At 39.5% G+C, this 24,075-nt stretch overlaps 2 protein-coding genes across 12 annotated transcripts; one reads left to right on the forward strand and one right to left on the reverse strand.

The window, feature by feature from the left end:
• Positions 1-13,787, forward strand: znf740a (zinc finger protein 740a). 11 transcript variants are annotated; one of them, XM_084705355.1, is made up of 22 exons: positions 1-202; positions 637-749; positions 2,432-2,600; positions 2,856-3,038; positions 3,620-3,766; positions 4,330-4,456; positions 4,731-4,814; positions 5,599-5,682; positions 6,329-6,412; positions 6,813-6,896; positions 7,308-7,391; positions 7,792-7,875; positions 8,707-8,790; positions 9,486-9,569; positions 9,995-10,078; positions 10,421-10,504; positions 10,931-11,014; positions 11,471-11,554; positions 11,920-12,003; positions 12,427-12,510; positions 12,945-13,063; positions 13,309-13,787. In XM_084705355.1, exons 3-22 carry the CDS (start codon positions 2,556-2,558, stop codon positions 13,480-13,482), a joined length of 1,971 nt encoding a protein of 656 aa, XP_084561481.1. In that variant the 5' UTR covers positions 1-202; positions 637-749; positions 2,432-2,555; the 3' UTR covers positions 13,483-13,787. The 11 variants fall into 11 exon arrangements, with proteins under 11 accessions (XP_084561481.1, XP_084561480.1, XP_084561484.1 ...); XM_084705354.1 differs by lacking the exon at positions 1-202 and having other exon boundaries at positions 576-749; XM_084705358.1 differs by lacking the exons at positions 1-202; positions 7,308-7,391 and having other exon boundaries at positions 577-749.
• A 7,043-nt stretch (positions 13,788-20,830) lies between these two features.
• On the reverse strand, positions 20,831-23,423 carry LOC146272777 (coatomer subunit zeta-1-like). The gene is made up of 10 exons (XM_084704358.1): positions 23,282-23,423; positions 22,930-22,998; positions 22,731-22,812; positions 22,471-22,562; positions 22,318-22,373; positions 21,973-22,050; positions 21,706-21,757; positions 21,552-21,590; positions 21,306-21,353; positions 20,831-21,156 (listed from the first exon to the last, which is right to left on the reverse strand). The coding sequence occupies exons 1-9, from the start codon at positions 23,297-23,299 to the stop codon at positions 21,306-21,308; spliced, it is 534 nt and encodes a 177-aa protein (XP_084560484.1). The 5' UTR covers positions 23,300-23,423; the 3' UTR covers positions 20,831-21,156.
• Positions 23,424-24,075: the final 652 nt, after the last annotated feature.

Below are 24,075 nucleotides of genomic sequence, written 5' to 3' on the forward strand. Positions count from 1 at the left end.
ATTCACCCAAGTGTAGCCTCTTAAGTCATTAAGGGAATACAAATAGATCACAGGAGAGCAGATGATAGCCTTGTCTTTGTTAAATATGACAAGTATTCAATTTTAGAGTCAAAATCACAAGCATTGCCTCGTGTTATGGAACACAGCATGAACAGCATAATATCCCGACCGTTCTGACTTACATGGCTACTCAAACGATCAGGTAGGCCTAACTACGCGCGCTACCCCTGTCAATGCGGGGAATTACATAGCCTAAGTAAAAGCAATGTCATAAACCAATATAATTGTTTCAATTAGCCAAGCCTATATAATATTATGTATAATTTGAATACAGAAACAGTATAATAAAACAACTTATTTTTGGTTACCTATGACAAACATTATGTACTATATTAATTAGCTGGCAGAAGTAGTTGTTCATATTTAGGCTACTCATATAAAATGTAGACCTAACTCCAAAAATATGGGTCGACAATGAAAAATAATTATTAAAATGTATATCAAATATGAAAATGCTAGAAGGCATCACAGACACTGCTTGAGCTATTGAGACTTCCATAACCAAAATGGAGTAGGCTAGTTGCTCTTCACCAACATGGTTGACGTTCACAAGCTCTCTCTCCAATCGCATGACAGGGTTCTCCTCGAAGAGCACGTCCGGTAGCGTTTCCTGTGTTTGTAAACGAAAGATATCGGAACACAGGCGACGGGCTTCGAGAAAAAAAAAGATCGACAAGAGAACATATTGGGTAACTCAACATCCATGTACATTTTGATATTGCACAGGTCGATCATCCGTGTCTTTAGCATTATAATCGAAGAAATTAGTATTTTTAAAACCCTGGCCTTACATCCTCAAATGCTCCTCCGACTCCTACGAGAAGCACAAGCGAGCAGTTAGCTTACTAATGCTAGCTCGCTAGTAGTAGCAGCTGTAGCATTTACAGACACAACAGACAGGCCGGAAGGGATAGCGCGTATTGTCCGTACTATAAGCGATTAATATCGTCTGAGGCTGAGGGGAAAAATTACCTCAGTGCTATTTCAGCAAGCGCTATCAAAGGCCGTGCTCCCTAGCTATAGCCAGTCTTGTTTTAGTGTTATAATATAGAGATAGCTAGTCCTCTGTTATAGCTCACAGGCTAGCTACAGTAGACTAGCCAGTGGGATAACGTTGGATTGAAGGCTAGCTAGCTCTACCTACAATACAAGAGTCACTATTCATTAAAGTACCAAGCAAATTAATCTACACTCTAGCCTTTGGATTTGTACAGTATAACTTTTGTTTTGTTTGGATTCAATCTGTAAAATGTTGGGTTTAATTCTCGGACTTAAAAATTGGTATTGTAGGAGCATAGAGCTACCACTTACGACGTTTTAGTAGTCTAGCTAGCTACTGTTGGTAGCTACACAGCCCATCTCTTTCTCTCAGTTGGTAGTTAAATGCCAGAATTAGCTTGTGGTTTATTTAAGAACAAAATTGCCATTTGCAGTCCTTTTGCGAACGTTAGGGGTAGTTAGCTAGGCTACTCATGTCGGTGGTGCTGTTCGAAGCCAATGGCGAATGCCTTTTTAATTAGAGAGCTGTGCTTTCATCATGGCACTCGTGCCATCGAGATTTGTCCACATAATTTTCTTTACAGCTAGCTTTGTTTCCACCATACTATCGGTCTATGTAAGAATTGCAAATGTACTTAGTCACATAGCTAGTTGAACAGGTTAACAATATTCAGAGCTAGCAAAATTGAGTTTAATGGTGGCAACGGTTTGGAAACCTAGTCTGGTCATCAATGTTTCCGGCACACCAACTAGCTAGCTGTAGCTAGTCTGGCTTGGCTGCATTGTTCGCAAGCAAAAGTAAAGCCCATGTAATTACAAACAAGACAAGTGTACAATATTCTTATCACAAAATCTGTTTGACATGTCTTCCATCACCGAATAATGTGGTGATATAGCTTCGGAACGTTGGTAAACTAGGTTACATTTTACACTCATGGAACGGCATTTTCATATTATTAGGCTCGTCTTCGTGTTGCCCTTGTGTGAGGTGATGAGCATTGGTCTACTTGCTATTATTCTAGGATCTTAAAGCCTCAACGTGGCATTTTGATTGTAACGTAAGATATGTTATCAAACGTTAATCATCGAGTATATTCTGTTTCTTTTGTATTTCGTCAATAACTTAATTGTGTGTTGTGATAAGTTGGGAAGGTATATGGTTTAAATATAGACCATGCATTTGGCTGACGAGGACATCTTAAATACATAGAAACCTGAACGTTTGATGTAGACAAAATCGCTGAACTGATGGGATGCATGAATATGTGACTGCATAAACATTACGAATATGCGTCAAGATTTAGTGTAAAACTTGTTATTGTCATTGAATGTTTTTTTCACCGTTTTTTATCTACATCCTCCCCTTGCTCAGTTTTAGTGCTAGATGAGTGAGGTGGGTGTGGCCTCCCGTCAGACCGACCATCCTGATTGACGGATCACTGGATGACCTTATCCCCTATCCTGTCCCTGCCCTCACATACACCGTTCCCACTGCAATGTCACACCTGCCCAGCAGCTCAGTCCGCGACCATATGAAATGGGTTTGTTTTCCTATCAAGAAATTAAAGCTCCAAAATACAAATACATGTACATTAATGCAAACATGTCACTCAGGATGTTGTCGTTTTATGTAGTGATATTTTATATGTTTGAAACTTTGTCTCAAGTTTTATCACTAACTCACATATTCTTTTGTTTTTCCTTAACATAACACCTTGGTTATACTAGGCTTCATCATTCTGAAGTTTGATTTACAATACCAAAGCTTTTCCTTAACTCAACTATCTAATTTCCAGGCGGGGCTGCTTGGCTGTGAGGCCGTGCTCTCAAGTATGGCCCTGATGCAGGCGAGCTCCATGGCCGGTCCACCCAAGAAAATGATGACCCCCCTTGGCCATGGACCGCCCCAGAGGGAAGGCCCTGACCGTGGGCCTCAGAGCCACATGATCCTGCCGTCTGGGATGAGCTGTCCACCCTTGGTTAGATTTTGAACACTAATTCTTCTTTTGCACTTATGTTGGGGTGCAAATACCGTATTTTTCGGAAATAAAACCGCGGCTTGTACCCCAATTTGACAGTTTTCTTGTGGTTGTACGGCTTATAGTTTCAGTAAATCTAACGGCTTAAAGACCCAGTGAAATGTTATATACAGCTAGCAAACCAACGTTAGCTAGCATATGCTAACGACATTGGCTAATTCAACTTCGGGAGGCTATCCTCAGGATTTGAAAGCTAGCTAAACTTATACTATATCTAAAATATTGTGCATTGCTTGGAATCATTGATCGCATCAAGTGTGGCATACATTTCTGGGGCTATAATCAGATTTACAAACACAAAGCTCCCATTCTGGTTGGGTGCAGTTTATTGAAAATGTGGCTTGTTTTCTGAAAAATACTGTAGTCAAGGTTGTAAAAAAAAAAAAAAAAAAAAGTTTCATATCATCAACCACTGTGATACAATTTGTAACATATTTTACATACAGATCTGCATAGTAACATTATTTAGCTATCAGAAAAGAGACTGTAGATTAAGTGTCCTCTTCCATCTGTGATGAAAGCTCATTCGGAAGGAGGGTGACTTTCATGCACCCCGCTTGCTGGATGAGAAGGAGATGAGGGCCAATGAGGAGATGCAGCTCAAAAAGAAGAACAGGAAATCTGGAACCCCCTGTAAAGTGAGAGAGCAGGATGGACGGGGAGGAAAGGTCAGTAACCATGAATATTCAAGTATTCAATTAACTATGGCTTTGTTCTAACTGCACAAGTATTTATGTGTTCTCAACTTGGTGGGTGGATGGGTCTGTACAGTTCTTTGGACGAAGACAGACTTTTTCTGCCTGTAGCTAAGTCGGTGCCTTCCAGTGAGCACATTTTGTTTGTGTGGGGGTGGGGGGAGGAGCTCAGGGAGATGTAGGGGGGGTGGGGGTCTCTGGAGAGGAAAGAGGGGGAGGGGACGGGAGGGGAGAAGAGAGGAGCACAATAACTGCAATTGTGTGCACAAGTGGGGGAGCTGTATCATGGGGGGTGTGAGGGCGTTAACCCTTATGTAGAGTTTATGCACTTAAAAGGCCCAATACTTAACAAAAGAATGTGGATTCATCTAGTTTTATAACTATGACGGCTTGACTGCCATTTCTTATAAAAAACAAAACAAAGCTATTACCATTACTTTGCTAGTCCTTATCTTAGTGGTAGTTAGAATCTGTGTATGTAATGCTTAGCTTTTTAGGGTGTATTTCACACCTCTATCCTTTCCTGTCCTGTGTAGGTGGTGGTTGTTGATGAGAATGGTAACTGTCCAGTATCCAAAGTGCAGAAAAATTTCATCTGTGATCATTGTTATGGAGCATTTAGGAGTGGCTATCACCTGAAGAGACACATCCTCATTCATACAGGTATGTGTCCAAATCACCACGACCAGCTTCTGTAGGTGTACGTTTACAATTTAGAGGGGAAAAAAAGCCTGATTTAGTAAGTAAATGCTCAGCCAGAGGCCATCAGAAAACGCCAGTATGGATTAAGTTATGGGTGGTTTCTTAAGGAGTGTGCATCAATTTAAAGATTTTGAAATGGCCTCCTGAAGAGCTTGTTTGGTGTCAGCTGTTGCCTCACAGTTTCTTGGTGTTCACTGTGGGGACCATTGACTAAAACTGGTGCTCTTCGGTTTAGGGGAGAAGCCGTATGCTTGTGCCATATGTGACATGAGGTTTATTCAGCGTTACCACCTGGAGAGACACAGCCTCATTCATACGGGTATGCGTCATCTTACCGTACCCATCTCACTAAAGTTTCCTAGAGTTCTATTTGTCATTGGACAGTAATTTCCAACAAAGCCCAAAATTCCTTTTATCTCCACCATGTGAAGGCAAGGAGTCCTCATAGATACAAATGGGTCCCCCAACACCAGTGAAAGTGCAAAGGACAGGTCTATTGCTTGGCCTATTTGTGATTATCACAGTTAAACCTAGAGGTACACAGAAAACATGCAGAGATGCAAGTTATTACAAGACATCATTACAGTTTAGATGTAGCTTTTGTTTTATATGGTTTGGTTGGGAGAACAGGTAACCGCATGGACATCAAGGGACTATGACGTACTTAGACTTAGTTTGACGTACTTTCTTTATTAAAAAGCACATTCACTCCTGCACAATGCATTACTGTATTGTGGCTTATACTTGCGTTGTAGTCTGCAATCCTTGTCTGTTTTTGCTTGTCTAAAAGAAACATTAAACATAGTATCGGTAAGTAATCTGTGTCATAAACTTCTCGTCTGTACTGAACATGTGAAATATATCCCCATGGATATAAGTGAGCTTTAAACTTTAATCAATTATTAGCATTTCATTTAGATTTGATCTTATTTGTTATCATTAGGAGATTAGATCAATTACTTCTCAATGGCATCATGGGTCCATTCTTCATAAATGTAATCAATAACAGTACAAAGCAAATAATATATACATATAAAAGAAAAAAAAAACAATTTCAATTGTGTAGACTGAGTAGCTAATATTCTTGTGCTCTGTGTGTGTAGGGGTGAAGCCGTACGCTTGTTCCATGTGTGACATGAGGTTTTTCCAGCGTTACCACCTGGAGAGACACAGCCTCACTCATACGGGTATGCGTCCTTTTTCCGTACCCATCTCACATTAAACAAGCCCCCCTCCACTCAGAAAAATGTTGAGTGTATGTTGAATTGATGTCTTCCATAACAGTTTGATAGCCCCTAAAGGATATGTCTATAGGATATTTAAGTACCTGTTGGACAATGATTTTGGTTACCATTTATTAGAAAAACTTTCCAACCTTAATGTGCATTAAAGGCAGTTATCGTTGAAGCCACCTAGCCTTTGACAAAATCTCCTATCGTAAGGCTTTTAAATGCTGCAGCAAGTTCTGCTTGATGTGGAAATAGTCCCTTAATGTCCAAGCTTTAGTACTTGACGATTGCTTGTGGTGCCACTAGAATGTAAGGGTAGAAGAAAAAATGACAGATTAACCAGAGATTATTTTTTTGGGGAAAAGTAAAAGATTTAGGCTTTGTTGCTATTTAGAGAACCTGTTTGTTAACTTCTCCCTGGCTTAACAAAAAAGCCTATATGTTTATGTATTTGGATAAATGGCTGTAGTTTTTTGATGACCATCATCTTCAAGCAAGTCCTTTGTGACACTTAACAATAAACATATTTATATTGCTCATGGAAGTACAAGCATTTGTAATATAATTGGGACTATCTAGCTAATGTATAACTCTGTGTGTGTAGGGGTGAAGCCATACGCTTGTTCCATGTGTGACATGAGGTTCTTCCAGCGCTACCACCTGGCGAGACACAGCCTCACTCATACGGGTATGCGTCCGTCTATTATAGCCTGTACAAATCCTGCATCTTGGAGAGTTTTCATTTCAAGTGGAATCAAAGGATTCAGTTGGCACAAATTCTGAACCGAACCCGCCTTAGTTTATAGGGTTTTTGAACACGTTCAATGATGAATGGTGCGTTTACATACACCTGCTGACGGCTAGATTCAATTTATAAAAACCCAGTAGATTGTCATATCATCATCTTCATTGTATTCTAGGTTTATTATTAGAAGCTGCCCTGAGACTGAATGGGTTAACCTGTAGGTCTTTAGGCTATATCTCCATTGCGTGGTAAATCTTTGTGGTTGTGAACAACTTTTTATTTAATGATGTGTTAAACCAACTTGTTGGTGGTGGCTAGCTAATGTTTTATACTCCGTGTGTAGGGGTGAAGCCATACGCTTGCTCCATGTGTGACATGAGGTTTTTCCAGCGCTACCACTTGGCGAGACACAGCCTCACTCATACGGGTAGGCTTCCTGTACCCCTGTTGTCACAGAAGCCTGATAGACATGCTACCAAAGGGTTTTTAATCTAGTGGTGGTTTTTAATTTAGTTTACTGACACCTCAAATTTTGGCGTTGTCTTAGTAAACCTTTGAGTTTTTATATCCATGGACAAATATTCTTGCAAAATCCTTGATTTGTCTTATTCTGATCTGGCCAATGGCTTGCCATTCCTGCATTGAAATAATTGAATGGCAAATTGCTATTAAATTGTCTTGCGTGTAACATTGTGTAGTCAGAGGTTGATTGGATCCACCGATGGGGCTGGTCCTGTGTTTTCAGAACAGCTTACAAGGGGACACCACTATGACCCAGTTGGCTTGAGTCCTGTTGTGTGCAGAGCTTTACTAAAGTTGATACTCTGTGTGTGTATAGGGGTGAAGCCATATGCTTGCTCCATGTGTGACATGAGATTTTTCCAGAGATACCACCTGGCAAGACACAGCCTCACTCACACGGGTATGCGTCTTACCTTACCCCTCTCTCCTGCATTACAAAATACCCAAGGATCACAGAGTTCACGCAGTGCACAAGGTGTTAATTGTCTCTCTAATAAAGGAGGTATCCTCACATAGAAATATGTACTCCATGAGAATTAGGAATATGTACTCCATGAGAATTTGGAATGGCAGTGATTTTGATTGGTGATGCACCATGTAACTGTTTTGATGACAGTTTAGGGTCTGTCACCTTTATTTCGCATGATGTAGGGAGATGGGTTGGTCCCTTGAGTTTTGTGTTTATTTCAAAGGCTATATTAGACGCAATATGAACCACAGTAAAATTTACAATGTATGTACAAATATGTTATGTGTACACAGTTCATGGGATTCTAAAATTTGGTACTGTATGCGTTTAGGAGTGAAGCCATACGCTTGTTCCATGTGTGACATGAGGTTTTTCCAGCGCTACCACCTGGCGAGACACAGCCTCACTCATACGGGTATGGGTCTACTAACTGTTCCCACCTTACTGAAATCCTCTCTTTAGCAAAGTTCTGTCAGTTTAAAGGACATTTTTGTAGCACTTTTTATTTATTCTTTAAATAAACCTCCAACACTTTAATCTGGTGGATTGTCACATGTTCTTGCGTCTTGATGATAGCCCATAGTGTCTTATAACATTAGATCAATCTAGGTAAGATAGTAATTTTCTTGTTTGGGTACATGCCTTCCCATTGACCATTTGTACATATGGAATATGGCTTTGTTGGAAACTACTGTTCAAATAATTGTTTGTGTCCAATGTTTAAAGATGTATTATACATTCAACAATGACAGCAGATGTAAAATGCTAAGTTTTATTTTTACTGGCCAGCATTTTTTAACAAATTTCCAATTTAAAGGTACATGACACTCAAAAGACCCCTGTGCTAGCTATATCAAGCGGCATACCTAAACTCCAATTAAATGTGAAAGATGCACTGTTTCACGTTTGTTTGGTTCACATTTCCTATATATTAGAGTATTGTTAACTTTAACTAACACAACCGGTGGTGTTTGTGGTTTGACTCTCATTGCCATTTAAAGTCTTACAAACTTTGTTTTTTGGGTGTCATGCCCTTGTTAGTGTGAGCAGTACACAGATGATCTGCCCGTGTATCATTCTTGATAACAGGGTAAACTTGAACATGCTAAATGTGTTGCAATTGGTTGAGTTTTTTTGTTCAGAGTTAAATACAGCAAATGTGTAGGTTAGGACAATAAACAAATGTATGCTTTTAAAATTATACCAAAAAATGGCTAAAGTTTTTGTATGTTCTGTGTATGTTTAGGTGTGAAGCCGTATGCTTGCTCCATGTGTGACATGAGGTTTATTCAGCGGTATCAACTGGAGAGACACAGCCTCACTCATACAGGTATGTTTCTCTTTTAAATGCGCTTCACTTTCATCAGTCTGAACATGCATGAGGCCCACCAGTGCATGAAGTCAGATTCACAACCCCACAACTTTATGGGACTAGATAGATAAATAATAGTGGCTACATCAAACTCGAGTTTGTATTGTTTGAGTAATTTGTATTGAGCAATCAGTTTAGTAGTCATGTTGGAGTAATGGCAATGTTTGTTTGGCATAAGCTTTCAGAGCTGTATACTTAGCACATAAAGTACATCAAGAAGTTAGACATGCAATACCATGGTAACATCAGTTATATCAATGTATGTTATGTACTCGGATGTATTCCAACTGCCTAAAATTGTCAATATTCAGATGAATAGCATGACGTGAACCCGGATGTCCACCAGCATTACCTTCAAAATTTTTAACCTGGCCATAACTATTTTGACTCGCGTTGATTACAAGCTATTTGGGGACACATAGGCGAAATTAGTTGCCTGTGGTCAACTCACTTTCTGCAGATTTTCTGAATTACCTTGTTTGCATTGCGTTGATTGGTTATTCAAATCTAGTCTAATTAATGGCACTGGCTGGTGAACAAAGCAACTTTACTAAACTTGTTTCAAGTTCAAGTAGCCTAGTAAAGTTTAATTCGATCGTTTTTGGCAGTTGAAGAACTTTTATGATGCTGAAGTTGGTGCTCTGTGTGTGTAGGAGTGAAACCGTACGCTTGCACCATGTGTGACAAGAGGTTTTTTCAGCGCTACCACCTGGCGAGACACAGCCTCACTCATATGGGTATGCACCCGCTCACCTTGTTGATACACCTGGTCCCCAGTATACAGGGTTAGCAGGATTTGGGCCTAATGTGTTTGTACTTATACGGGCCAGGTGAAATATGTATTATCTTTTTATATCTGACCACCTTTCCCTGACGGAAAAGATGGAATTGTACTTTTACCACCAGATGACATCATCAGCTCATGTGATGTGTTGTGGTTGTGGATTGTATAAAAAGCTTAAAAAGCACAATTTTAATTGGTGAAAGTAATTATATTCACTTTGAAAATCCCCTGTTAGTAAATGCATGGATTAGCATTGGTTATTAACCACCTATCAATTTAGCATATATATGTGTTTAACATGGATTATTGGAAGAGCATGAAACATAAAAAAAAGAACAATAAAATAAAAAATGATATACTAATGCTCTGGTCATTTAGGAGTGAAGCCGTACGCTTGCACCATGTGTAACATGAGGTTTGTTCAGCGCTACCACCTGGCGAGACACAGCCTCACTCATACGGGTATGCGTCCGCTCACCGTACCCCTCTCACTTAGATGTTAGGGAGCAAAGTAGTAGGCTAGATGGTTTATCACAAGCACACTTTTTAAAGGAGAATATTGACATGCAAGCATTACTACAATGTAACATAAGCTCATGCATTTTGTTGAGTTTGTGATATGAGTATTTATTTGGACTGTTTTTTTTTTTTTTAAGCAATTATTTACCAGGAGTATTGTGAATACTGTGTATGAATTGGCATCAGTGGTTAATAACCAATAATAGCAGCCAGGCCTAATGTTTGAAGACTAAGGGGCTGGACAGTTAGGCTTAGTAATGATACATTGCTGCTCTGTGTGTGTAGGAGTGAAACCGTACGCTTGCACCATGTGTGACAAGAGGTTTTTTCAGCGCTACCACCTGGCGAGACACAGCCTCACTCATATGGGTATGCACACGCCTACTGTACCCGTAACTAAGATCTAGACAAACCCAAAACCTGGTTTGGCAGAATTAATAAAACACAATCCCCGTGTTCTCATGAAAACAGATCATTTGTATCTAGATATACAAAAATGTTTACATAATGACATCCAATGAAAAGCACTTTGGCCAGGGCTTGTAATATTATTGCCAGGTGACATCATCAGCTTGTGATGTGTTGTTGTGGACTAAATCTATGAAAACAATTAGAAACACTGGTTTGAGCCAAGTAAACTTTATTGTTGTCAATCCACTGTAAAGTATTTAATGTAATCGACTTCAGTGGTTAAAAACCTATCAATTTTCCACAGCTGTAGGTTACATTGACAGAGATGGGTTGTACAGCTAGATTAATTAATTAGATTTATAAATGAATGCTCTGGTCATTTAGGAGTGAAGCCGTACGCATGTACCATGTGTGACATGAGGTTTTTTCAACGCTACCACCTGGCGAGACACAGCCTCACTCATACGGGTATGGGTCCGTTCACCGTACCCCTCATTTAGTAATTAGGGAGGAAAGAGGAAGATTGGAGAGTTAAATCACAGAAACAATGTAGGCAAACCAAACATTGACATTAGATGTGAATCTTCCAGGTAGCTTCTGTTTAGGAAATATTTGTTAGTTGCACATTTTATATGTGCAAGGTTAATCCAATAGCATGTAATCCCTCCGATTTTGCAGTGTTAAATGTTGGCTACAAGTCTTGTAAGAAGAGTATGTTAGTTCAGTGTGTTGTGGCCAAGCATCCACAAAAAACACCTGGAGGAGTTACATTCATAATCAAGATTTTATAATGTAAATTTCATGTATTGCATGAATTGGCATCAGTGGTTAATAACCAATAATTGCAGAATCTTAGACCAATGTTTGAGTACTTTGGTGGGCAGTGATGCACAGTAATGATACATTGCTGCTCTGTGTGTGTAGGAGTGAAACCGTACGCTTGCACCATGTGTGACAAGAGGTTTTTTCAGCGCTACCACCTGGCGAGACACAGCCTCACTCATATGGGTATGCACACGCCTACTGTACCCGTAATTAAGATCAGGATTAACCCAACCCCCTGTGCCCAGGGCTTGGAAAAATTAAAATGCCAGTTTTATGTAAATATACAGCATATTGATACTGATCTACACAGCCAGGTGATGTCATCAGCTCATGTGATGTGTTGTTGTGGACTAAAGCTTAGAAAATATCCATCCAAAACATTTTTTAATTCGGATGAAATTAAGTTCAAAAATTGTATGTCCCCTGCAAGGCATTATAATTGACATCTGTGGTTGTAAACCATCAATTTTGCATAGGCATGTCATACAGACTTAATTGGATTAAGGAAAGTTGGGCAGCAATAATAAGTTGATGCTCTGGTCATTCAGGAGTGAAGCCATACGCTTGTTCCATGTGTGACATGAGGTTTGTTCAGCGCTACCACCTGTCGAGACACAGCCTCACTCATACGGGTATGGCTCAGCTCGGCAGACCCCTCTCACATTTTGTAGTCTATATACCTAGATGCTTGTCTAGCGCCAGTCTGTGAGTTTGAGAAGCCAGTTCAATGTCAAAGGCTAGAGGCAAAATGTAGGCTTGGATTGTAAACCAGGGGGCAGATTACCTACCGCAGTCTAGGATCAATGTTCTGGGGATACTCGCATTTATTTCTTGGTTAGGTCCTAGTGTGTATATTGTAATGTTCTTTGAGTCAGAATTGCATGTACTGGTAACTCTTCAGCCTCTCACCTTCTATTAAAACAATAAAGCATCAAAAAGCACACATAAAACTCACATAAGGTTAGGCTACATCTCAAGATAATTTAACTGTAATGCTAGGTTTGTATGTGTTGTGATCTCTTGGAGAGAGGGCTAATATATTACTCTGTGTGTAGGGGTGAAGCCGTATGCTTGTTCCATGTGTGACATGAGGTTTATTCAGCGTAACCATCTGGAGAGACACAGCCACACTCATACGGGTATGCGTCCATTCACCATACCCCTATCACTCAGAAAAGCTCTGACTAAAACAAATTTTACAAGACCACCACAAACTCGAGTTTGGATTGTCAAGTCATTTGATGGGATGTTGAACCAGCCTCAAACTATCAAATTACACTTTCCAGGGGCATCCAGTTTGGTAGTTTGATATAAAAATCTGAGATTCCACTCTGAGCTACACATAATGAGTTGATGAGAAGACATCTCAAAATGTTAATCAGAGTAGTTTCTTACCATGCATTCTTCCTTTTCTTGAACTGGCTCACATTAGATGTTTTTGCATTCCTTCATTTTTAGATTTAGAATACCCAGTAAATTGTAGCTAGTGAGACTAATTGACTGATTTAATGCAGTTTGTTGTGGTTCAGCACTGAACGTGATGTAATAGATTTGTGTTGGTGTGCTCTTTCAGGGGAGAAGCCGTTTGCTTGTGACATGTGTGATATGAGGTTTATCCAGCGCTACCATCTGGAGCGACACAAGCGTGTCCACAGCGGAGAAAAGCCTTATCAGTGCGAGAGATGCCAGCAGGTGAGAGCATACTCTGATCGTCCCACATAAATAGCCTTCTTCTGCCATGTGCGCATGCACAACCCACGCCCACACAGGCATATGTCCGCCCACACTAGTCTTTTCTAACATCAGCATGTACCGCACAGTAGCCGCATGTTCATTTTTATGCACCAAGTTACATTAACACATGGAAGTCCTTTTTCCATATGCTTTGGAATAAAGTCTTACTGTATCACCCTTACATAAACTGTGTACGTTTTCAGAACTTTTCACGGACTGATCGGCTGTTGCGGCATCGGCGGTTGTGCCAAGGCCGTGGTGTGGCAAAGGTAGAGAACCAGCCATGTTGTGAGCCTCGCCCATATCCCCAGGAGCCACCACCGGCTCCACCTACCTGGAGCCCTCTGCACCCCCCTCCTGGTCGGCTTGCAGTCTGACATTCCCCTCCCACACATGACCACCACCTCTCCTTAGAGACAGGACTGGCCCATGGTCTCTGCCACTGAGCCCTATGCTTAGTGGCGCCACACTCTGGCACAGACTGATTCTGCAGCTCCAGTCCTGAGGTTACTTATGACAGAGGGACATACAGTTTTGTCTTTCTTTTTCTTTCCTTTTTTTTTTTCTTTTTTTTTTTTTAAGATAACATTTCTGGTCTGTTTTGTACTTATTTGATTTTACAAAGAAGTTGTTATTGTTCAGATTCATTGTTTGGGGTTTTGGTGGTACTTTGAGGGTGGTTTTGTGGGTTGGGGGGGGGGGGGAAAGGTAAGGCATTTGGGGAGGGGGGGGGGGTGTAGCCGGCGGCGGCTACAGTTTGTCCTAAAGTCATAGCAATGAAGTGGGATATATACATGAATATTTAACTACACACAGCAGAGGATATCTGGAAAATGTAGAAATTACTGTTTTTACAGAAAATACAGAAATGTAAAACTCTTGGAAGTCGCTTTGGATAAAAGCGTCTGCTAAATGCATAAATGTAAAATCTGGACAATGGTACATGGGGGCAAACCTGTAAAAGCAAGGGCTTGAATAGTGAGTGATACAAATGGACAGTCCACATTTGAGCATGGAGAAATCCTAACAGGTCATATGTAATAGGTCAGGGTACAGGATATTGTCTGTCGTAGTGTCCTGTACCATGTTCTGTTTGTTGCAAGGTAGTGATGTGCTGATGACTCAGGAAGTGGCACAGGATAGGACAGCCTTTGCAAGTTCAACCCCACACAGCTATTACATACTAGTGTATGTATAGATTTCTACGACAAAAAGTGGGAAGCTTTCTCTGACTAAGGTTCATACAAGGATATATGTTTGAAATGGCACAAGATGGCAGCTTCAGCCAGTCCCATTACTTTGTGTATGTACAGATCATCATGTTCAGAGAATGGCAGGAGATATACAGAATCTTGTGGCCTTAAGAGCGTGCTTGTTTTTTGTTTTTGTTATTTTCATTTGCTTTTTTTATTTTCTGAACTAAAGGTTTAATTATCCTTATTGTTGTTATAAGATTTACAAGGACGAGCCACTGCCTTTTACCATCGAGGTATGTTTTTTCCAAAGCTTATAGAACACACAGTAGTGTTGCAGCATACTGGTGGGCAAAAATGTATACATATTTCTGGTTAGTACTGATGATAATGTAACCCATCATATCATCTGGAAGAACCAGAAGTTTTGACAATTCCAGTGAGATGCTAATAGTGCATACTTTACTTTCCCTCTTGCTGTGCTTTGGCGAGCTTCAGGCCATAGCCACAGCTGTATCAACACTTGCTTGACTCCGCTGCACACTAACGAATGCCTTCTTTTGAGATATTATGTAGTTGGTGTGTATATAATGGATGTCTGTTATGTTCTTGGGTTTAGCCTTAAATAAGAGCGGATTCATCAATAATCATTGTAGTGCTAAATGATATAGTAATTAATGATTTTCCGTAACCTGTATTAAACTTTAATTATGCTGTCTGTGGTTACCCCCTCCAAGTGAAATGGCAACAAGCTTGTTTAGCATACTGTTCGTCTACCCACTCTGCATCTATCAACTTAGTCAGGTTCAGTATGTGTATCAGTGGTCTTTCACAGCTTGTCTGTGGGCTAGTAGTTTTTTTTGTTTTGTTTTTTAACTCTTGGTCCTAATTACTAGGACTTCACTCAAACTGTACATTTGATTACAATATCTAAATGTTACTCATTACATTTTATAAGCCCACTGTATATCCCACAAGTGTCAGTGTGTATCAAAGGCCTAATCTAAACTTGAGACCTGTTGTGTATAAAGTGAAATAATTTACTGATATCAGTATGATATCTGGGTATAAATTGACTTGTGCCTGGATCTCAAAGTTGGGTTTGACTCAAGTGAGGAAGTAGCGATCCAGTAAAATGTTGGAAAAGATATACAAGATTTTACAGACCAAGTTTGAGAAAAGTGATATATATTCTCTGGCCCAGCGTCCTGTCCCTAAAGGCAATGAAATGGTTGCTGCCTGCCATGACCACCCACTAGTCTGGCCACAGGGCAAAGAAGGGTTACTTGTTAGATCCCAGGCCAATCTCATATTGTTATTGATCTACTGGTAAAAATGCAATAGACTCCATGAACAGTTAAGATGAGGTTTTATTTTCCAAATAGTCAGACAGAATACTGAGTTATTTCTCCTCCATGACATTATGATAATTCTGTTAACAATAAGGACCTTTTTTTTTTAATTTCTGATAAAATGTAAACACTGGAGTGATAGAAACAAAAGATGAAGAACATATACAGTACTAGAGTTTAGTCTGTAGACAGCCTCTTACTCCTCGACTTGACAAAGAAGGTGGACAGAAACATTTGGATCAGTAATGTTGAGAGCCCAGGATGTTGAGTAATTTAAATATTAGAGGCAGTAGTACTTAAAAGAAACTGTTTTTTATACAAATTCCCTGGTATTTGTAGTGGATTATATTGGTAGAGATATTAAGTAAGCAACAGCATCTACAGTAGTTATCACAAATTAGTATTTTTGTTTATTAGTCTTGCATGCAGAGTTATGATCCTCAGTTAAGATAGGATCTTATATTGATTATTTTGTGTAGGCAAAATAAGTGCATAAGAATAACTTTTCCTAAAAAAAACATGTTACACTGATTATTGTAAAAAAAAAAATGGGCAAACTAATATGTTCCCTTGTGATCCAATTAGTTTTAATTGTACGGAGTGTGGGGAGAGGCTTCTTACCATTATGCTGAAATAAAATACTTTCTAAAAGATTCAATGTTTAGTGTGACTGTTTACCTCCAGCCATCTACAGTGGTCTCTGCTGCTCTCTCAGGAAAACATGTTTGCAAATCATTGGCAACATGTAGAAAGATGAGGCAACTTTATTTATACACGAAGCAAACTCAAATGTGCTTCACAGAAAAACGTGCATATGGTTGTGTGTACACTATTCCTTTGTTTACCATAGAATTATCACTGAGTTTGCTTTCCATCTTTCTCACTAAATGAAAATGCTGTTTGAGTTGGTGCATCTGTAGAATAATTCATGGTGTAGCCTGTCAAATATACAACCAATGGCAAATATCAGAAATTCTTTAAAACCCCACACTTTCCTTCTTGCAGGAACTCTAGGAATTGTCTCTTGTTTGATGCTTGATGGATGAATTAATCTGCTTATTTGCAATACTGGCCCCTGGTCATCCATCTGTGGGCCTTCAGAGTTAATGCTTGATTATAAATATTTAAGATCTTAAACATTTCTGACAATGTCAGCTAATACTTTATAGACATGATCGTCTAAGACCCTTTCAAATTCTCAGTCTGAGACAGATACTGATTATTCTATTTCAGTATTTACACCTATTAAAAATGTCTCATGGTCTGAGAGTCTTTCAGGTGCCTTTTGGCAAACTCCAGGTGGGCTGGGGTGTGCCTTTTACTGAGAAGTGGCTTCCATTTGGCCACTCTACCATAAAGGCGTGATTGGTGGAGTGCTGAAGCGATAGTTGTCCTTCTGGAAGGTTCCCCTCTCTTCACAGAGAAAACGCTGGAGATCTGTCTGAGTGACCATGGGGTCCTTGGTCATCTCCCTGACTAAGGCCCTTCTCCCCAGATTGGCCGGGCAGCCAACTCTTGGAAGAGTCCTGGTGGTTCCAAACTGTGGCCACTGGGCTCATTGGGACCTTCAATGCTGCAGAAATGTTTCTGTATGAGTGTCATGGCATAGGCTGTGAAATCTTATGTTGCCTACATGTAATAATAAAAAGTACATATTTTATTTAAGAGATTTGCAAAATATTCCAAAAAACTTTCACATCATTATGGGATATTGTGTGTAGGCTATAATTGTGAGAAAAAATCTTTTTTTTATCCATTTCGGAGTATGGCTATAACATAAAGTGTATTATACTGTGTATACATTCATTTAGTAATTTATGGGCTGCAAAGATATATTGTTAGCCACCCCTGGGTCTCATCCATTAAGATTCCTGATGGCAATGATACCAGTGTCAATTTAAGCCATAAGGGGCTACCAAAAAAGTAGAAAAAGCAGCCATTGTGGCTGTGACCAATGGATTGTAGGAGTAGCTGCACATGAGTCATGACACAAAATGATGCAACTTGAATACTAACTAGAGGATCAATGAGGGAAAGTGATAGTAATTTATTATTTGCACATTTTAGGAATTTAGAAATTATTAATATCTACTCTGACTTAGGTCTATAACCAACACAGCCACAGCCTAATAATTTTGAGTGTCTCATCCACAATTTTGGAGCCCTCTATGGCTTTAGAGCCTGTGTGTCTCAGTATAGATGTGTTTTTATGTATCTCTTTGTCTAAATCCAGTCTGGACAAAGTAAAGAGAACTAAAGTGATGGGTGGAAAAAGAGAGGGAGACAGGGACAGATGGACACTATCATAGGACACACTTTTAGGAGATTCAGAAACAAAACAATTAAAATTAAGAGATTGCAAACTCACAGATGGACAGGTTGCCAAACACAGACAGCTAAAGTAAAATATACAGAAAATATTGTTGACAGCAAAGGAGTGAAAGTGACTTTAGCAGTTTTCTTCCGTTGATCGGTGATGCGACACAGTTATTTACAGTGTGCCTGTTGTAATATCTATTATACCCTGCCTGACTGCTCATACAAGGGGCAGCCGTGGGCTGAGAAACTGGAGAGCGTAAAGCTGAAGGAGTGGGAGTAGATTGGAATAACGGAATCAGAGCAGAGAAAAGGAAGGAGGCATTTAAGATCATAGTGCATCAAAGGTAATATATACACTACCTATCCTCACATGATGGGATGAGCAAATCTAATTTTGCTCTGTCGTAAAATCTGGCACTCATCCTTAAATCCATAAAATATGCAATGCTGTTTCACACCCTTCTCTGATTTCCTTTTTGGGGGGGGGGGAATTTACCCTATTAACTATAATTTCAAAATATTATTAAAAATAGGTACGGGAGGAAATGGGAAGAGAAGCATTGTAAGAAGTGTGGACAATGACAGGGTGACAAAGAAATAACATAAAAAGGTAATGAAAGTGTATATCTAATGTGTATTCTGTGTGCGGATTGTAACTCATGTTGACTGTGAATGTCTCGGTAGCAGCACAATGAAAAGCACATTCCTGGAATACTATGGTTGGGCCACTAGTGTGTAGAGAATAGTGTGTAGGTCAAAGCAATTAAAGATAATGATGCTTGGCTTTAGTAACAGTCAAGGAATCAGATAGTTACGTAGGAAATAGAGATGAAGCAGGTAGGTAATGTCAGGTATAATTCAGTCTTTGTCCGTCTATTCAGTCTCTCCATCTCCTCACCTCTGCCTCAGTCCCCTTTACTATCGCTCCCTCTGTTTCTCCATTCGGCATCGTTCTACTGTCTTGACACAGGCATACCACGCCCTCCCTTCCTCCTTGCTCCCCTCCCCCAAGGGACAGAGGCTTTACGACAGTAACTTGACACTGGTTCTGTGTCCTATCACAGAGAAGGCTGTAACTCATCTTAAAGGCGGCCGGCAGCGAATCATAGTACACCCATAAATCTGCTTGTCAGGGAATATCCAATGAGGAACAAGCTATAAATCACAGCTGTCAGCTTGGTGGCCAATGGCGGGGTGATGGCACTAAATCTGCCAGGGATGTGGGAGAGGAGGGGTGGAGGGCTGCTTTTTAATGGGTACTGCATTGCTGCTGGGGAATCCACAGGGAGGGGGTTGGGGGACATAGAGAAGAGACATACAGAGAAGAAAAGGAGGCTTCAAAATAGAAACATCAAGGCGGTTTCTTCCACAGCTTCTTTAGATTCTGTTTTAGCTTGAAGATAGCACACGGGTGGGATTTCATGCCAGACACAAAACAAAATGTAACAATGTCTTACTCTCAGATTTGCTCCATTTACTGGTTTCACATCCAGAAAATTGGGATTATACAATGTATTACATAAAATAATTCAGTATTGGTTGTTAGATTGCATACCTAATGAAATCAAAATCAACACTTAGAAATACATAAGACAATATAGTTTGCTACAGTATCCTCACTTGTCCATTAAAACTTGTCATAAACAACTTCATACCATAACAGGCAAATATAATTCTGTGTATCAACCACGAATGAGGTGATATATGGATTTATGTTCATATTACAACTCAGTGTGTTGCTGCAGATTTGGTGTAGAACTGGGGAGCTTTCGACACAGGCTGTGAATTCCAGCCATGGAATGAGCGTAGGAAGGGGATGTTGTGTTGTTTTTGGCTTTCTCTGCAGCCCAAAACAACACACTGTTCACTCAGGATCTGTAAATGACACTCTGGAGGAACTAACAAGTCGTAAAGCACAGTTTAAGTAGCAGAGAGACATTTCAAACACACACACACACATACTGTAATACCAGTATTACTGTTGAGGTTTGAACTCCCCTCATGCACATTTCCTGTTCTACTGTACCACCTATTCCACACAAATCTTTGTATTTGATCTCTTACACAGATACTAAAACCACCCATTTAATCGTCTAATTTGGACTAATAGTGGCATTTCCACAGAAATCAAACAAAATCTTTGGTCAATTTGCCACAGTAAATGAGCTGGAAGTAACAACGATGTATACCTCCTTAGACTACATACAGTGTTTAGTCTATCAGAAACAGAATGGGAAATAAACATAAATGCATACATTGCTGTTTTTTATTATACAAGAAGAGGCCATCTATTGGCCAGATTGTAAGACCCATGGTCATTACAGGTGAATATTTACCCTTGGGCAAAAATGATATATACAATAATGAAATTTACAAAAATAACAGGTAAAACTGCCCAGAAAACAAACTAATTTCTCTCAATTTATAGACCTCTGATTTACACAAATAAATGAATTTAAAATACTAGCATGTATGCTAAATTCCCCACACAGCTGAAGATACCTTGATGTGTACGTAAAGCACTGAAGCATGCCAAATAAATTGTATTCATTTATCTACATCTTGGGGTAATGTATATAGATGTGTATGACTTTGCCAGGGCAATCAGCCAGTGAGGTGCTAAGTATCACCAGTGTTGCATAACTTTTTCTTCCTGTCTGAATCATCTATATCCATGTCATTTGTCTCCTTAATTGTACTCAAAACAGACACAATACTTTTAGAATAGATCTGTTATTGAGCCCTTCCTTGTGAAAATGTCTGTGCGTGTTTAAATAAGTGGAAGCGAAAGTGTTGTGGCACAAAAATTAGGTGTTTATGTCTGTTTAGAATTGCGTAAACAAAAAAGCATGTCACATGTCTTTATTCATTACTGTGATTTTATTAAATAATCATTACCACTAGGTGGCCTTATGTATTCATAAAATGAATACAAAGAGGAAACCCTTGTTTAAATAACACTTTATTATGTAAAGGTTATCTTTCTTGCCAATAGAATGAATGATGTACAGTAAACAGCTTTTAAATGAAATTATCACAAGTAACTCATGAACATGACATCATGTGTTCATATCTGGACTGGACAAAACGTGTGTGACCAAGTGTTACAAGCCATTCTGATAAGAATCATACAAACAGGTGAAACCATTCTCGAACACTTTACCCCAGTCAGTTTACACCAAGTTCACTGATTATCAACAGAAAACAAAAAAAGACATAAGACAGTAAAGATCACGGCTCATTCCAAAGTTAACAATTAGTGGTTTACCAAGGAAAAAGTAGGAAAGGAATGATGTTGTTGGGTGAGTGTGTGCATGCGAGTGACCAGTCTCTGACCTATCGCAGCAAAGACCACTTTATTTGTTCTTTAGCAGACTGAAGCACCTAAGAAAGAAACAATTGAGAAATGCATAGCATGATACATTATACACACACATTATAAAAATGTTTAGCCTCCCACATAAACATGTGTATCTTAACACTGAATACTTAAGTACAATCTGCGAGTGGAATGGAATGTTTCCCATTAGCAACGCGTTTGGTGACAAGGGAGCATAACCGTTAAAAGATTTATTCTTTTACCTGAGACATAGTCTGTTCTGTTAGAGGGACATCATCCCCCTGCAGGTGAGAAATACAGAGTGATTGAGAAATACAAATAAATACTTTTTTTATCTTTGCATTGCTCCACCCAAGGGCAATATTAGTTGTTTGAAAATAAAAAAAACTAATGTACCCTCAGGGCCACACGGTAGACCACCTGTTGAGGGTCACTCTCCAGGATGACTCTATACGACAAAGCCACATACGTTACTCACAATGTCTTGGATCTAGAAGTGGGTTTAATACTTTATGAAATCTTATTTAATTAGAAACAGCATACAGATGGTAAAATATTTAATGGCTAGTTCTTGTTATGACATCAGAGGATTGTTCTGAATGAATGTAGCACACATGTAGGGCTTCCGCAAGTTGTTTAGTGGTAGCAGCCTCTCACACATACCCTTCATCAACTATCTCATCAACAGCCAAGAACAAGCCCTCCATATTCTCAAGCAAAGCTCGCCGCTCCACATTCTTCCTGTATACAGACACAATGACAGTATATTTTCAGCAATTACAACTGTTCTAGCAGGCAAACTGACCGATCTCCAGACAATCCTAATGGGAGACACTGACCGAGGGTCCTTTTTATTATTGCATTGTATAAAATGGAGACTGTAAGGTAATCATAATTGTATATAATATGAAATTTATTTTGACATCCGAAAGGTGGAGGTACCAACAAAGACTGTTTACCAAACCAATAAGTTAAGTCTAATTACAGCACCATTCAGTTCAGTCTCACCTTAACATCTGGCTAAGTGAGTCAAACAGACAATTTAGCACTGACATCAGCATCAGCTGGGGAGGCAAGCAAGCAACAGAATGAGGAAAAAAAGGACACATTATCATAAACATCTGCCAATGTATCATTATAGTGGCACACTGATTGGCCTACCTCATTTTCATGAGAACTTCCAATAACATAGAAGTACAGGTCAATATTGGTCTTGTACACAACAGTGAGGCCCTCTATAAATGCTATTTCACCTAGACAAATAAGAGTGGTTATTTTGAATACCAATTCCAACGAATTTCTTCAACGCAACTTTCATTGCTTTATTGGACAAATGGGAGTGATAAACAGCAGACTTTGGTCAAGCATGTAAGCCTAATTTGATAAATTCATAAAAATAGGTTTCTTGGTATGCAACTCACTGTCTGTGCGGTGTGTCTTATTGAATATGTTCTTTTCAAATGCTTGTTGCTCCTTCACACTTGGATAGGTTTCATCATAGTACTGTAGGTTAAGGCATTGGCGTTAATCAGTCACATAAGGGCCCAAGCACGAACATTGTGCCAAAGTAGGCTACTAGAACACATCGCACAAAACTGGCTTTAGTTAAGGGATAGTCACCTTAGCATAGAGTCTTTCTCCATCGTTATCCATGATAAGAACAGCTTTGACTGTGTACAACGTGGGTTCCTGCCGAGTAAAATACACTTTTAGGCTTGTTAAATAATTACACGACAAACCATAAGCTACCTAGCTACCCTACTGACGTATTGGCAGAAGCTACAAAGATCACATCAATGTGTGTCTAATTCAGCTAACTACTAAATATCCGGAACACAGCTCGCTTTAAAACCTTTGACTAAAGATGACCATAATATCGTAAATGCTGTAACACAAGACGAACACTTTGTCGCATCTCTTTTTCAATTTTAAATACATGAAATTCACAAGCAGTATCCCAATACTTCATTACCAGTATGTGTGAGTCCATAGTTTTTCATATGATGACGCATTCAGGAAGCTCTCCCAGTCACCAGTCCACTCGTTTTGGCCGCTGGTAGGCTACAAGCCATAATATACATGGTTTTTGCTTGACAACCCTATGCTGCATTATTTTAACATTTTCATGCCGTAAAGTATATTTACAGGTAAACGTATTGACCCAACCCGACCTGTTATGTTTTACTCTTTTGGGGGGGTTCAAGTCTTAATTAGGGGGGTCAAACCCCCCGTATTTCGCATATTGAGTAAAAGTAATATAAAAATATGATAAGTAATAACATTACTTTGTACAAAAAGTAATAATGTAACTTAATCGCACTACTTTTACTGAACAGTAGCCTATTAACTAATTGATTACTTTTTGGACTTCCCCCAACACTGGTCATATTGACAGATCAGCAGAGAACGTTTTTACACATTTTTAAAACGTTTTTACACAATGTCAACGTGTATGTCTATTAAACAATTGTAGAGTTGTATTTTTATTGATTTTGCGAGTACCTAAACCCGAGGCTTCACACTTTACCATGACGTTATATGAACTACAACAGTGACTTTAGAGAACTACAACTCTGCATTCATCTGTCTGACACCCCCCCGAGCGTGGTGCATTATGGGAAGACGAGCGATGGCAAGCGATTCGCATCGCTGCAGTCTGGCGACTTTGGTTCCTTTGCAATCTCCGCTTTCGCTGAGCAGCCGTGGATGAGAAATAGTTTCAAAAATCCATGGTAACTTTTGTTTTGATTAGTCTGAAGATTTGTT

The sequence above is a fragment of the Hypomesus nipponensis genome, chromosome 9 (assembly GCF_054491055.1).
Source record: "Hypomesus nipponensis isolate SF chromosome 9, ASM5449105v1, whole genome shotgun sequence".
NCBI classification, from domain to species: domain Eukaryota; kingdom Metazoa; phylum Chordata; class Actinopteri; order Osmeriformes; family Osmeridae; genus Hypomesus; species Hypomesus nipponensis.

Bases quoted from the DNA above. Each gene is read 5' to 3' on its own strand.
- LOC146272777 (XM_084704358.1), bottom strand. The intron at 22,813-22,929 runs GTGACTATCCCT...CTTAACCTACAG, and splicing joins GAGAAAGACTCTATGCTAAG to TACTATGATGAAACCTATCC. The intron at 21,354-21,551 runs GTAAAAGAATAA...TTTCTTTCTTAG, and splicing joins CAGAACAGACTATGTCTCAG to GTGCTTCAGTCTGCTAAAGA.
- znf740a (XM_084705355.1), top strand. From the start codon at position 2,556: ATGTCACACCTGCCCAGCAGCTCAGTCCGCGACCATATGAAATGG. The intron at 3,039-3,619 runs GTTAGATTTTGA...CTGTGATGAAAG, and splicing joins GGATGAGCTGTCCACCCTTG to CTCATTCGGAAGGAGGGTGA. The intron at 4,457-4,730 runs GTATGTGTCCAA...TCTTCGGTTTAG, and splicing joins ACACATCCTCATTCATACAG to GGGAGAAGCCGTATGCTTGT.